The 15,939-nt window shown below is 37.1% G+C and overlaps 1 protein-coding gene and 1 pseudogene across 2 annotated transcripts; one reads left to right on the forward strand and one right to left on the reverse strand.

Annotated features, from left to right (window-relative positions):
* Positions 1 to 3,679: 3,679 nt before the first annotated feature.
* LOC125217532 (phosphate transporter PHO1 homolog 9-like) lies at positions 3,680 to 6,560 on the forward strand (annotated as a pseudogene). Its single transcript, XR_016134679.1, has 11 exons — positions 3,680 to 3,950; positions 4,063 to 4,153; positions 4,234 to 4,282; positions 4,369 to 4,440; positions 4,506 to 4,635; positions 4,710 to 5,155; positions 5,243 to 5,347; positions 5,437 to 5,481; positions 5,552 to 5,980; positions 6,052 to 6,191; positions 6,309 to 6,560. The product of XR_016134679.1 is annotated as a phosphate transporter PHO1 homolog 9-like (transcript).
* A 3,150-nt stretch (positions 6,561 to 9,710) lies between these two features.
* On the reverse strand, positions 9,711 to 12,300 carry LOC125217534 (SPX domain-containing protein 4-like). The gene is made up of 3 exons (XM_048119054.2): positions 11,776 to 12,300; positions 10,457 to 10,613; positions 9,711 to 10,348 (listed from the first exon to the last, which is right to left on the reverse strand). The coding sequence occupies exons 1-3, from the start codon at positions 12,019 to 12,021 to the stop codon at positions 9,882 to 9,884; spliced, it is 870 nt and encodes a 289-aa protein (XP_047975011.1). The 5' UTR covers positions 12,022 to 12,300; the 3' UTR covers positions 9,711 to 9,881.
* Positions 12,301 to 15,939: the final 3,639 nt, after the last annotated feature.

Raw genomic sequence — 15,939 nt, forward strand, 5'->3', positions numbered from 1 at the left:
AGCTAGCCCAAGAAGAAGAAAACCCTTGACAACATTCATCAAAGGCAACTCACCTACGATGAAAACAACCCTCAACAACTTTTACCAAAACAGTTTACATACAATGACTCTACTAACTAGCAACACTAACCTAGCAAGCATATTGTTCAAGAAACTTTACAAGTTTCTACTAGCCTATTATCGAATTCGAATCATTCTTATCCTTTGGTGAATTATTTCATAATTTTACTTTAGGTATGTTTTAATGGTCTTTTGATAAATATAGGTATTGAGAATATGGGGAGTGATCAATTGCTAACTCATCATTTAATTGCTAACTACAACTAATTTAAGGCCATAGGATTTTAGAAAACGTGTGGTCTACAATTTGCCACGTGTAGTTTTCGTTTTTATTAATAAAATAAAAAAAGATAAAAAAAAACGCCAAATTAGGGTTTTAGATGAAAATGTCAATATAGTGTTTCGGAAATATCAACACAATGCTTTGAGAATGTCAACACGACGCTTTAAGAATGTTAACCCATTGCTTATATTGACATTCTACATGTATTATATTGACATATTTTATATAGTATGTTGACACTTCTGCTTTACGAAAAAATTGAAAATTTTTTGAATTTTTTTTCAAATTTTGACGTCGGAACATATGCATATATGATATCGTTGGAATCCTTATAAAATTATCTTTAATTTGATATATGTTATATGAATTTAAAGTTTTGAGATTTCTTTTAAAAGTTAGTTATAACTAAACATGTAGTTAATTGACATTAATACCCCTATTGATATTTTATGGAATTAATCCTATGGCTTTATTGACGTTTTTTGTTGATCGTATTGATATTTCTTGGTTGATGATCTAGGCCCTTAACTTGAATATCTAATGGCTATTATTTAGTTGTAGTTAGCAATTAGGTATTGAGTTAGCAATATAACACTCCCATTGAGAATATAGTGTGAAATTTCGCTAACAACTCGGTTTTCTTTTATTATGTAAATGTTATGCATTCTAGTTAAGCAATTTTGAGCAATTTAATACTACAAGTGAAATGTTATGCACTCTATTATGTTATTTGAGCATTTTAATACAATATTATTTAGTTGAAAAATTAGAGAATATCGAATGAAATATTAGGTAATGTGTTGTAGAGATGCTAAAATTAGGTAATGTTGAGTAATTTAGTGACGTAATTTGAAATATTAGGCAATTTGGTTAGGTAGTATTGAGCAATTTCAAATGAAATGCAATTGAATTATTTTTAGCATTCGGCTAATTAAAGTTAAACAATTTGATTTGTTTGAATGGAGTATATTTTAAATCAGTCCGTTGTTACCTTAATTGTGGATAGTGTACATCTATATATATAATGATGACTACATCATAAACAACAAGTGAATTATATTATGGTCCAATCGATTCTTCAGTTTTGTTTCTCTATTCTCTATTCTCTAAGAAGGAGAAACTGATCTTGGTGATGCCACGGTTGAAACTCGAGATTGATTTTCGTATGTAGAAGAATTTGAGGTGACACTTCTGATCTCTAGTGAGGTAATATTCATATTTATGCCCCTTAATGTTAAAACTTAAAAGATTTTGTTGACTTTTATAAGAAAATTTTGAAATCTCTTAAGAGTTTGAAGAAAATTTACACAGGTACATGTAAACATGTATAACTTATCTCGTATGTGGATTCCCTTAATTAATGACATATATGATAGTTCACGAGTTACATTAATGCTTAATAATATTTGCATAGACATGAAAATCAATTAAGAATACATATAAAATTAATATGTTTAAGTCAAGTTTTATTGAGTTAATTAATGCGAGTTGACCCATTAAGAATATGATTTTAATAGTGCAATATCAATTTTAATAATGTAACATCAAGTTTTAATTGTGCAAATCAGGTTTGTGTCGTTATCATATCGTGTCAATCCAATTGTATTATGCAATATCAAGTTCATGACGTATTCGAGTCATGTTCAGGTTTGAGGGTAGTAAGTCGAGTTTGTGCTCAAATTGAGAGTTGTTGGAATCTATGCCCGGTCAATGAACTTTGACCAATTATAATTTCAACGAGACATTTAATTTTGTAAAATTAAATGAGATAGCGTCGATCTAAATTCGGAGTAGATGACCGTGGTATATTCATTTTCTCAAATCCGATTCCCGGTGAGTGAGAAATAAGGGATTAAAGTTGTGCAAAATTGCAAACTTAATGAGCTATGAGAGAAGCTTAGGGAATAATTAAGAGAGTTAATTATCCCACATTGGAAGTTACAACCTTATTAAACTAGTACTCCCTCCGTTCCATAGTAATAGAGACATTTTATTTTGCTCACTCGTTATGAAAAAATAATTATAAATAGTTAAAGTGGAGAAAAAGTAAAGTAAGAGAGAGAATATTATAGATAAGACTCTTCTCTACATTATTTTTTCTCTTACTATACTTTTTCTCCACTTTAACTATTTATAGTTAATTTTTCAAAACGAGTGCGCAAAATGAAACGCCTCTATTACTATGGAACGAAGGGAGTATTTAATAAGAATGATTATTACATGGAATAATTATAGTAGACTAAGATGGGCTGTAGAGCCCACACGCGCGCGCCGCCCCCCGCCGCGAGCCGCGAGCCCTTGCCCTTGGATCTTGGCAATTGGTCTTTGGGCTTAGTGCTTGGGCCTAGTTGCGGGCTTGGCCCAAGTCTAGTGGGATCTTGGCAATTGGTCTTTGGGCTTGGTGCTTGGGCCTAGTTGCGGGCTTGGCCCAAGTCTAGTGGGTCTAGTTCTTTTTAGACCACCACCGTTTCCACGTCAGCAAGCCAAGCGGGATGTCACCTCGTCAGTATGACGCGGTAAGCCAACGTGGCTGACACGTGATAGTCCACGTCATGAATGAATCTAGAAGCTTCTAGATTCAGACTCTCAGCTCTGTAACGTTTTGTAACGCTTCGTAACCGACGACCGTTACCGTCTAGCATTGATGACGGTCATTATGGCCGTTGACCCCCTGCAGTGGACCGAGCCTATAAGCCATTCTAGCATTCTAAACACACAGAAACTAGAATCCACTCTGCATCATACACTCTCTCCTCCCTCTGCATTGTTCTTCTGTCGAAGCTCTGCCATCTCCTCCATCCAGTTCGTCGGAGCTCTGTTGATAGCGGTGCTGCTTCACCAGAGACGCAGCCGTTTTATCTTTGGGGACGAAACGCCAATCCGAAGAGCACTACCGGGGCGTATCTCGTCTTGCGGAAAGAGGCCTCCTCGACTCGGCTATTTCCTTTTCCAGTTTATTTGTTTCGAATCTTCTTTTGTAATTTCGATTCAGTTAGCTCTTTATATTCCTTCTTGTAAATCCAGAAACCAACAAGAGTTACCTTAACATAGCGGGTTTGAGTTAGGTCTTATTGGATTGAATCGATATCAAGTTAATTCGATAACTACCCACCATACACACCACTAAGTGACAGTATATAATTGTTAACGTGTCAAGACCCATTGTGTCGTCAACGTCAACGGTTCTATGACTAATTACTGACAACTAAGTATTTAATACTTTAATTAGTGTTTGTTTCCAAAATTGTAGGGTGCATGCCAATGTTCACGTGAGTGCAAATGTACCTAATTTCAGCCATTTTAATCATGTTCAATTGTGACAGAGTGATTAAGGAGATGAAGTTTGCAGATGAACTTGCTTCGCAAATGGTGCAAGAATGGCAGGCTGCATACATGGACTACAACACCCTCAAACATTCTCTCCAAAATCTGCTGAAGCCAACAAGTGTATCAACAAACAATGACGATGACCAAAATTATTACCACGGATTGGAGCTCGAATTTTTCACCAAACTCGAGGACGAGTTCAACAAGGTGGTGAATTTCTACAAGGATAAGCTGCAACAGCTGAAGGTGGAGGCAAATGATCTCACCTTGAAGAACCAAGGTTAGAAGATTTTCATCTTTGGAATTTGGTTGTTTGACCCCATTTTTTTGGGTACTAGTTTTGCAGTTCACTCAAAATTATTAAAATTTGTGTGGTGTTTTTTAATATTAAGTTGGACTGCATTTGGACATAAGTCAAGAAGTGGAATTGAGACAGGACTACATCAAAATTTACAAACAGGTTCGACATTTGAGAAGCTTCTGGTAAGAAACTACTACTTGTTTTTTTCTTGCTGTGATTGGAGTAGTTCAATTGTGCTGAGCTAAATGCTAAATGTATGCAGTTCGTCAAATATTCTTGCCTTCTCGAAAATAATGAACAAGTACGACAAGGTACATCCACACGAGATAAGTGATTCTTAATGTTTATCCTTCTTTGCTTCGTATGCTCTCAAAGACGTCAGCTCATTATGTTTCAGATCGCTTCAAGGAGTGCTTCAAATGTTTACTTACAGATGCTTGATAATTCATTTCGTGCCAACTCTAATGAGGTATGCATTTTTAGGTTTACGAGCTTTTTCATTGAAGATTGTTCCGATCCTCTTCTTGGTCTAAGGTGTATGAGCTCATGGAAAGACTAGAGGCCGCATTCATCGAGCAGTTTGCACAAGGAAATCGTGGAAAAGGGAAGAAATCGTTGAGGCTAGGAGAAAAAAGGGAGAAGCACAGAACAACATTCCTCCTTGGTAAGTTTGTATGATAATGCAAACACTTGAAATTGTTGTTGGAAACTGATGTATCTTCACTTGCAGCCTTGCAGGTCTGTTCACAGGCTGCTCGGTAGCACTAGTGATAGCCGTTATTGTCTCAATGCATGCTCGGGATCTTCTCAATCACACTGGACGAGATGAGTACATGGAGAGCATATTTCCACTCTACAGGTATGCCTACAAAACACAAACTCCGCAGCCTTCTCGCTCTTCATTTCTTGATCATCATTGATACAGCTTGTTTGGATTCATCGTCCTACACTTGCTCATGTACGGGTCGAATGCCTATCTTTGGAGGCGATTTCGTGTGAACTACCCTTCTATTTTTGGATTCACAGAAGAAACAGATCTTAGCTTTAGAAAAGTGCTCCTTCTTGCTTCTGCACTATCCGTGCTCTCGTTGGCGGCTGTGCTTTCAAACCTTGACATGGAGATGGATCTCAGAACAATGAAGTATAGTACAGTTACAGAACTAGTTCCATTAACATTACTCCTTGTAAGATTCTTGAAAAAAATAAAAATTCCACTCATCAATCTTCTTGATTAACAAGATTTTGGCTTATAAATGGTGCATTATTTGCAGCTGGTACTTCTTGTCACCTTCTGCCCTTTCAATATTCTTTATCATTCGAGCCGATTCTTCTTCCTCCGCCACGCGTGGCACTGTGCTTCTGCTCCACTTCATAAGGTGCTTAGATTCCAAAACAATACAATGTTTCAATCAAACTTCAATTCCTTTTCCCCATTCTCATTTCTCTGTTTTTAAATGGTTTTTAGGGAACTTTTACTGATTTCTTCTTGGCAGATCAGCTAACAAGCCAGGTTTGAATCTATTTTACACAATACCACAATTGAATAACACATTAATCTAAATTAATATTCATGTGATAAGGTTCAAGCAATCAGAAGCTTGCTTTTCTATCTCTTCTACTACACGATGGGAGATTTCACCACGAGATCAAATGCGTTTCTTAACCAGAAATTATACAAGGCTTTGTACATTGTTGTTGCAATCATCCCATCATGGTGGCGTCTTCTTCAGTGCCTTCGTCGTTTGTATGAGGAGAAAGAGAAAAAGCAAGGTCTCAACGCGCTCAAGTACTTGTCAACCATCTTGGCTCTAGTAATGAGGACAATGTATGATTATAAGAAGGGTAGCTTTTGGAAAATCATGGCTGCATCAGCATCGGGAGTCACAACTATCTACAGCACATATTGGGACATTGTTTACGACTGGGGCCTTCTTCAGAGGAACTCAACAAATCCATGGCTGAGAGAAGAGCTTCTCATCTCAAACAAGGCTGTCTATTTTGGAGCTATAGTGAGTACTAGGACTTTTCTTGTAATAACATCGAAACCACGTGGTTTTAAATAAGTGGTGAATTGCTGCAGGTGATAAACATGCTTCTGAGACTTGTTTGGATGCAGTCAGTTCTTGATTTCAATGAAACTGAATTTCTTCATAAGCGAGCTGTGGTGGCGCTCGTTGCCTGCTTGGAGATCATTCGTCGTGGCATTTGGAACTTCTGCAGGTTCGTTACTCGATTGTGTGTAGAATAACTGTAGTAGATGAGGTTTCAATCGATGTGAATCTTCCAAAAATCAGCCAAAACTAGTGATTCCAACAATGGTGTTGTTTGATTGTGTAGGTTGGAAAAAGAGCACTTCCACCAAGTTGGGCACGAAACACTACTATTGCCATCTTGAGACCAAGGTTAAAATATGATCACATGATCAACAAAACTAAATCAAGTCAATTATCCAAATTTTCTTTATAAAATTTGCGTGATAGGGAGACTTTTGGATCATCAGAAAATGGAAGAAAAACTTTGAAATTGTTGAGACTTTTGGTTGAGTCAATTTGACTGAAAGTCAATGTATTGCATCAATTTATGATTGTATCAGCAGCTTTATTACATTGGTGCATTACAATAGGCAATCCTTTATTTATAAAATCAAAGAAATTATAATTAGCAGTTGGAAACTTTGGTGGATATGCACACAAATGAACATAATGATTTTATTGACAAGTGGCAAAGCCAAGTTTAATTCACAAGCAAAAGAAGATTGCATTGCATCAGCAGCTTTATTACATTACTGTATTATTGTATCAGCAGCTTTATTAATTTACAAACTGTACTTCTTAAACATGATTCTTGTAACTATATATGCATGCACCAAAACTGTAATTTGTGTTTTAACAAATTATTGATTCGATAAGTCGTACGTGTTGGTCAATGCGTACGACAAAACGTTGTCTAAATAGTTGTCGGGGATGAGCCATAATTCTCGACAAAAATATGAAGGTTCGTCGAAAAAGTTGAGTACTAATACTCCCTCTATCCCAATTAAGTTTTCCAATAAAGTTGAGTCTATTCATTTTTGAGATGATCCAACAAAGTTGAGTCATTTTTCTTTTTGACAAAAAAATAAAACATTCAATCACTCATACTTTATTTTTTCATCTACTTCACTCTCTCTTTATTTCTCCAATTTTTTTCTCTTTCCTATTTTATTTTAGTTTCATTTAATCTATTCAACACAATTTCTTAATCTCTGTGCCCAAAAGTTTTCTACCAATTTAGTTGGGTAGAGGGAGTAGAATTTTCGTGATTTTTTGTTTTGTTATTTATTTTGATTAAGTTGTTAGGATTTTTAGTTTTAGGATTTTAGTTATGTAAGGATTTTTATTTTATACTCTCTCATTCCTTAAAAAACAGAAAATATTTGAAATGACACCGGTTGTAATACATAATTGGTAAACGTGGTCTATTTTTAGGCTAGCTTAAAATGACAAACATGGTCTATTTTTAAGAGATGGAGTATTTATTAATTTTGACTAGATTTGACTGTTAACTTTAAATGAGGTGTTAACTTTGGACCAAAACAGAATATTTGGGACGAAAACGTAACAAACTTAGTATAAGGGACCTTTAAGGTAAATGTAAAGAACCAGGACTTTAGTCTTAATTTTAATTATGTACTCCCTCCATCTCACTTAAATGTCCACCTTTTCATTTTAGTTTGTCTTAGTTAAGATGTCCACTTTTTATATTTGGAAATAAATATCTCTTTCATCTCTCCTAATTAAAATTTTCAACTACCTTTTACTTATTCCACCTACTAACTCCATCTAAAATCTCGTGCCACTTAAGAATGTAGGCATTTGGAGTGGGACGAATGGAGTATTTTGTAAATAAATTATTATAATTTAAAAATATTACTCCCTCTATTTGTGAAGACTTAGCGCGTTGTTATTTTGGGATGTCTATCATTTAAAGACATATTTACTCTTTTTTTCATTATACCTCAAAATCTAGTAACTCATTAAACCACATATAAAATTTATATTTAAAAATAAAATTCAAATTCTATTAATCTTTTCACTCATTTATTTTATAAAAACAAATAATTTAAACTCCTGTTAAGTAAAATATGTTTTTAAATGGTGGGAGAAGAAAGAAGTAAAATTTAAATAAATACTGTTAATTGTAAATGTTGAGATATGAATCAAGGATCATTGTTAATTAATTGGTAATGTTTGGTTGTCAGGATTCTATCTGGAAAAGTAATCTGATTCCTTAAATTTTAAATTTCTGCGTTTGTTTCAGTTTTTAATCAAACTGGGAAAGTAATCAAAATCCGGGAACAAGGAAAGTTAGTACAACTTTCCAGGATTCTGAATCCTAACTTTTCTTAGGTATTCTTTTTCCTAGTTTTAGGATTCTTACATATTTAAGCAATATAGTATATTTTTAATAATAATAATAATAATAATAATAACAACAATTACAACGTTTAAAAAATAATTTAAAGTTATAAATCATACTTAATTTCACTATAATAAATACTATAATTAAAATTATCATAATTATATTTATATTTTATAATTATTCATAATAGTAATAATAATTTATTAAATAATTAAAATATAATTATATAACATAAATCTTATAATAAATAATAACTATTAGTATATTTTATAAATTAATAATTAATCAATAAAGTCATAGTGCAATTTTAATTTATAAAATTTATTCAATTATAATATTCATAAATATTATAATTATAATATAATAATTATTATATTTATTATTATAATAAATGAGTATTATAATGCTCCATGTAACTATAGTTATATTTATATTATTATATATTACGATGGATAATCCATATTTAAACTATCCATCGTAATTATAAATATAATTATATAATTATTATTATTTGTAATTAATAATTTGTTTAAAATTTTACAATATTTTTTTTTATAAATAAAAAAATAATAAGTATATTTCTAGTTTGGTGTTTAAATTAAATATAAATTTAAAATCTTGATATTTTCCAAATACAGGAAAGTAAAGTTACTAGGAATCATATTCCTGGAATTTATTTTCCTTGCCAACTTTACTATCTCGCCAACCAAACATGGCCATGAGTTTTGTAAAACAAAGATTTTAAAATTTGCCATTATTTTTGGCGGTATCACATTGTATTGTCCTTTGCTTAAATACACGGGATTTGCTTTTTGGTTACGTTCTACTACTATTAGTATTATCTCGTGCACCATTTAAAGAACTATTTTATTACATTAGATTGTCCATGAATTTTACTTTATTCCATTTTTTATATGCGTATTCCATATTTTACTAACTTTTTACACTCACATTCCATTATTAAACTAATACTCCCTCCATCACAAGATAGTTGAGTAGTATTCTTTTTTGAGTTGTCCAAAAGTAGTTGATTCATTTCTTCTTTTATACTTTACTCTCCCTCTTACTTTATTTCCTCATTTTACTTTTACTCTCTTCTTTTAACTTTTAACACCTCAATTTCTTAATTCTCATCCATACAAAAATCACCTCAACTACTTTAGGACATAGAGTATTAAAAATGGATCTCACATTACATTTACTTTTTTTCACGAAGTCAAATAATTTCTTAAAACCCGTGCTGAGTATAAATGATTCCTTAAATGGTGGACGGGGGCGTAAATTGCTAACAATTCCAAAACAATCACGGATAACCCAATTCAAATTTGAACAATGTACTGAAAAAACAAGAACTTTTATTTCACCAGTAGCAACATTCTATCAAAAGGTTATTGCATTACTATGTATTCACACATAATTTCTGAGAACTCAGTTGACTGATATGGATACAGTCAATTTCTGGTAGGATCAGCTAACTGTGTGTAAACCAAAACAAAAAAGGTTAGAACTTTATTGAGGGAAACGGACATCTTCTGCTTCCTTTTCATCTTCTTCATCTACAAAAGAGTTGCATGGCGAGTTTTCTGCAGTTACATCACCTGCACTTTCATCATTGCGTTTCCCAAAGAGATACGACATGGATAAATCATTGTATGTGGAGCTCGGCTTTCTAAGGCCCTCTATAGTGTTTATTGCAGAAAGGGTGCTCCGGTATACATCTACAGTTTCTTCCACGAGCAGCAACGTCGTCTCTAAAGAAGCATTTGTGCCTGCATGGTCCACTGCAACTTCAGTCGATGGTTCCACCACCTCTGCTTCGAGAGGGAACAGAGACTCGAGTTTTGCCTCACACTCGTGGATTAACCTTGTTAGAGGTTCGGTTATGAAGAATGGCTGATGGAAAGCAAGCTGAGTGAAAGGCATGCTTAGCATTGCCCCAGTTCGTTTATCATATTTCTTCAATATCTTGATAAGGCCTATTGAAAAGGGCAGGAGGCAGTCCAGTTAACTACGTTACCCGCATCAAGAAAGAGAGCCATAGATAATACTTATACTTTTAATGGTAACAAAAGAGCCTTGTTTACCTGCAAAGTTAAGAGAGCTGTAGCTTTTGAGAAGAACCATCTTTCCATGAATCGCAACCAAGTCTTTGTGTATCTCTGTCATAATCTCAATTCCAGTCTCTGAGGTAAACAATGAATGATCTCTCACCTGCACTCGCTCAATTGTCTCCTTGAGGGCCTGATATACCGGTTAATCAGAAATCACATTAAAAGAATTAAATGTGTCCGTTGCAATCATGACAATAAGTAACAGGACACCTGACGCTGACACAGCAGTAAAGCTTGAATGATCACAACAATAACTCGAGGTGTGATAGAAAGCCATGCTTAATTGGCTAGATTAATTTTATATCACCCCAAACATTTAGTACTCGCGTGCACACATAAGTACCACGTTTTTATCAGTAAGTAATTCTTCCAACAGATTCTCCAAAAGAGGCATTATCGAAACAATAGCTCCATAACTATAAGCATTAATGATTATAACCAAAAGAGCTGAAATCTTGAACCATCTGAGAGGGGCGAACATAATATAAAAGTCTACTTTGTTTCTACAGATTTCAAGATAATTCAATCAATCCAAATTCAGTTCACTACATTGATTTTTATAGTGTTAGACCTTTTAAGTCCTGGCCTTTGCTTTAAGTAGAATCTGAGAGCATTTAGCTTTATTTTCCTTTTTTATTTTTTTTCTTCAGCTAAGAACCTTTATGAAGAAACCCATCAACAAAAAAAAAGAAATCATCTTTACAAGCTTTTGCCAAGAAATCAGTGTGGCCTAAAAGGATTTATTGTTTAAAACTAAATCAGCACATCTGGAGCCCATTTTAAGACGTGCTGTTGGCCAATTCTTGTTAGTTCAAATAAAGCAGTCTCCTCAGGAATCGGAATAAACCATGGACATACTTTTATACCATCCAATATCATAGAATAAGGTGTTCGAATTCATATTATATAAACACCATGTTCACAAGAAAATTACTCAAGTCTCATATCACACAATGACACCATTGCATTGCTAACTTGCACTTCCTCAAAAGGATATTGGGGTCATCTCCTCTTGCAGGTTTGATTTCTCGGACGAGAAATGTTCGACGATTTCTACGTTGATAAGGAGAAAGTTTTACTTACAGGCACACACATTGAATTAAGCCATTTATCTACTCAAAGTTTCCTCCTTTCAATTTACAAACCATAAGTTATAAGCTACCTCAGTTTTCTACATAATTGGGCTTATTTTTTCCGTTTCTTTTACCATCAAACCAAAATTTCAACTTGAACAAGATGAATAAATAAATTAGATAAACAATAGTGATTTAAAAATATAAAAGTATTGATACCTGGAAACGGATGATGAGATCCTCCTCCTTGCCGACGTAGAAATCGTTGAACTTTTCAATTTCCCCGGTGAGAATCGCAACAAACCAGACCTGAAACTCCGGTAACGGAAGGCGCGGCGGCAGATAAGCGGCGGCGGGAGCAATACTATTCAGCAGCTTTTTCAACAGCTTGTAGCGCAAGAATTTGTCCCTCCACTCCGGTAGGGTTTGCTCAAGGTGAATCCTAAATTCCCTCCCAAATTTCATTGCTTGTTTCAATATTACGAGGTCGATTTCAGGCTAATTTGAGAAATTTGGTGGAGAAGATATTGGGAATGGAATCAAACGTGGAAGAAAATTACACGAAAAAGGTAAAGGATTGAAAAGAGAATTTGGGTTTAGGAATATAATCTGATCCGACGATACCAATTTATACAAATTGTCAGCATCAAATTTATGCATACACTAAAATTTGGGGATATTCTTTTGCAGTGTATTGGTGGAAGAAATTATGAAATCAACATATTAAATACCTAAATTAGGAAAAGAAAAAACAACAACGCCTTGAAATTATAAGGAATATGCCATTAAGATCTCGTACTACAAAACGAGAATAGATCCTGCACATATAACTCCAGTTATAACTTAGGAGTATAATAATCGACAAATTTAATATTGTAAACTGATCAATTTTTTTAACACAAAATTTAAGCAAATAATAGCACATACGTGTAAATATATGGGGTTGTAATCACAGGGCCACACTATGGTGCCATCATAAATAGAGTAACACCGTACCACCAATATCAATTCTAGGATCTGGAAATCCAATGCCCAAGATTTAATTACGCAAAAAGAATACATATTGATGTCTAATGTATTACGAATTACTGTCGGGGGCATTATAGTCATTTCATAATTTAAAATCGAATTAGATTTGGGAAATCCCAAAAAATCGCGCGACTCTATACCTCTCTCATTCTCTCTTTCTCCATGCCACCATTACTACCTTCAACCCTTCAACCAACCTCTGCCTTTTTAATTAACAATTGAGATACCCTAACTTCACAAAATCCCGCCGCCTCCATCTCTACACCCTGAATCTGGGTTTCCCAGCCACCACTACTTCAAGAATAGGCAATTTCCAGCCAAGCCAATCCATATGTCGTCCCAAAAGTAAAATTTCCCTTCCCCAACTAGCCACCGGATGTGCGGTTGCGCATAGGGACGGGCTCTTAATATCCTCCTCCATGTTGGGCTGGCACGAATCGAGGCACCATGCGTGAGCGGCGAAGAATTGGAGCGGTATTTAGCCATCATATATCTTGCCCAAAGGGAGTTTTGCTCCCGGAACAGCCACCACAACTTGATAGTGAAGGCTCGTAGTACCTCTTTGAAATTCCGAATTCCAAGCCCTCCTTCGGCGGTTGGGCGGCAAATCTGGTCCCAACTGATCCAATGGGTCCTTTTCCTCTCGTTTGATGAGCCCCAAAAGAACCGAGCCATGAGCTGGTCCAGTTGGTTAAGTGCGCTGATCGTCGGCTCAATGGCTTGGAAGATGTGGATCGGGACCGCTTCAAGGGTGCTTTTGATGAGCGTGAGCCTTCCCCCAAAGGACAGATGTCGGTGGGCCCACCCCGAGATTCTGTTGGTGATTTTTTCTCGAAGAAACAGGAACATCTCTGTGCGTTTGGCACCACGATAGATAGGCACACCCAAATAGGTACAAGGAAACGAACCTGGTGAGAAACCTCCTTCCCCCTGAATAGAGCTGGACCATCCCACGTGCGCCTCCGCAATGTAGAAATTGCTTTTGCCGAGATTAATTTGTTGACCGGAATCCGCCTCATACTCGGTGAGGCAGCTTCTGAGTTGGCGCAAGGCGGGTGTAGCTGCTTGCGTGAAAATAATGATGTCATCGGCATAGGCAAGGTGGCTGATCTCCATGCACCGATGAGCCGCCTTGAATGTCATTTCTTTCTTGCCCAAAATAAGCTTATCAATGGCTTTCGACAGATATTCCGCTGCAATCACAAACAGAGCCGGGGAGATAGGGTCACCTTGTCTAAGCCCCCGCGTGGATTTGAAGAAGCCCGAGGGGGCACCATTAATGAGGATAGAAAACCAGCACGACCCCACACATCTGTTAATAAAGGACAACCAAGCTTCCGGGAAGCCCATGCACCTAAGGACTTGAATAAGGAACGGCCATTGAAAGCGATCGTAGGCCTTAGCCATATCAATTTTAATCGCAACATTTGGGGCCGGTGAACATCTGTGGAGCTCATGGAACATCTCTTGGGCCAGGAGGACATTGTCGTGGAGGAGACGCCCTTTCACAAAACCGCTCTGGTTTGGAGAGATAACCAACGGGAGGAGGGGGGGTGATTCTCGCTGTAAGGATCTTGGTGATGATTTTGTTGATGACGTTGCAAAGACTAATGGGGCGATAATCAGCCCACATCTCTGGGAGGGTCTTCTTTGGATGAGGACGATGCTTGTTGCCGTGATGCTACGAGGCAAGAAGGCCCTGTTAAAGAACTGTTGAACTGCCTCAATAACATCCGGTCCAATAATGCTCCAACAAGATTGGTAGAAGATAGCCGAAAAACCATCCGGCCCAGGTGTGCTATCCCCCGAGATATCAAAGACCGCTCTCTTCACTTCATCCACATCCGGGGGTTCGGAGAGTGCCTCGAGCTGGGCCGAATGGGGAAGTGGCTGGATAAGAGACGGGTCCATCTCGGCAAGGGCTGGGGCATCCAGGGCAAGAAGGTCTTTAAAGAAATCAACAGCAGAGCTTTTAATCTCCAAATCATCTGTAAGCTCTTGCCCGTTCACCTGGATTTTATGGATGCGAAGCCGAGTCCTTTTTTGCGTCACCCAGCTTTGATAGAATCTAGTGTTTTTGTCACCCTCCGCCAGCCATTTTCATGGCTGCTTTTTGTCGCCAGAAATCCTCTTCCATCTTTAGGCAAAGAATATAGGTAGCAATGGCTTTGTTGATCGTCGTTCTGTTCGTGGGCGAGGGGTCAACTTCAAAGTTCTCCCTCCATAACCTTAATGTTGGCTTGAATGTTCCCAAACAACTCTCTATTCCACCACTTGAGGGTCGTTTCACTCTGGCAAGTTTGAATTGGAGACCAAGGAGACCATGCGCTCCCGCAGGCTGATCCCACACCTCCCGAACCACATCCAAGAAACCTTCATGTCGTGTCCACATATTTTGGAATCGGAAGGCACTACCTGTTGTCGGAGTGTTCGCCAATTTGCATCGAACAAGGACCGGCCCATGATCCGAGGACACCCGGGGCAGGTTTGTCACCCTTGAGGCCTCATATGTCCTAGCCCACATCTCGCTGACCAAGACCCTATCTAGCCTCTCAAAAAGCCCGTTCTTAGCCCAAGTATACTCCGAGCCATCAAAGCCTGGATCCAGAAGTCTGTAATCCTCAATAGTTTCTGCAAAGTCAACCATTTCGGCTTGCCGGTTGGAATCGCTACTAGCCCTATCCCCCGGGGTTAAAATGGTGTTGAAATCCCCCCCGATCATCCATGGTGCTCCATCTGAGCTGTTTGTGAGTTCCCTCATTTTATCCAATAGCACGTACCTTTCCACCCTAGCACACTTTTCATAGACGGCCATGTAGGATCTGCTCCGAGTCACCCTCAACAACAAAATCAGCCCCTTCTTTCACAAAAATCCAAATCTTTCCGTTGGTGTTGGAACCTTTGAAGACCAGCCCCAAAGCCTTGGAGTATCGATCCGGATTGGGGGTCGTGAGCGGTTCCATTATTGCAAGGAAAACAATGTTATAGTTGTTAATTATTCGTTTAAGGATGTTTTGGGTAGGCGCGTTAGCGATTCCCCTAACGTTCCAAAACAAAAAATTGAGAGACATAATTAACAAGGAAGGTTCATACCCGGAGGGGAAGAAGACCCCCTTTGGTATTCGATGCCTTAAATATCGCTTCCTCCTTCGATGCACAAGGGGGTGCTAGCATTTGCTTTGGACGACGGCTGCACCTCCATTTCCGAAGGCTCATTCTCCCCACAACCATCAACATCATACTCGTCTTTTCCCATGAGGGAGTAATATTGATTGTAGCTCATATAGTTGGCCCGATGTATCGTTACCACGTCCCCGCGTCACCGAATGGCGTCCCGCCCCTCTTGAACCACCT

Source organism: Salvia hispanica, chromosome 1 (assembly GCF_029641045.1).
Source record: "Salvia hispanica isolate PSC_SH4W2 chromosome 1, Shi_PSC_v1, whole genome shotgun sequence".
Taxonomy (NCBI): Eukaryota; Viridiplantae; Streptophyta; class Magnoliopsida; order Lamiales; family Lamiaceae; genus Salvia; species Salvia hispanica.

What these genes read in the sequence shown, in the direction of transcription:
- LOC125217534 (XM_048119054.2), bottom strand. Translation starts at nt 12,021, where the DNA reads ATGAAATTTGGGAGGGAATTTAGGATTCACCTTGAGCAAACCCTACCG. An exon ending in ATCTCATCATCCGTTTCCAG is followed by an intron (nt 10,614 to 11,775) that starts GTATCAATACTT and finishes CCGGTATATCAG; the next exon opens with GCCCTCAAGGAGACAATTGA. An exon ending in CAGCTCTCTTAACTTTGCAG is followed by an intron (nt 10,349 to 10,456) that starts GTAAACAAGGCT and finishes CCTTTTCAATAG; the next exon opens with GCCTTATCAAGATATTGAAG.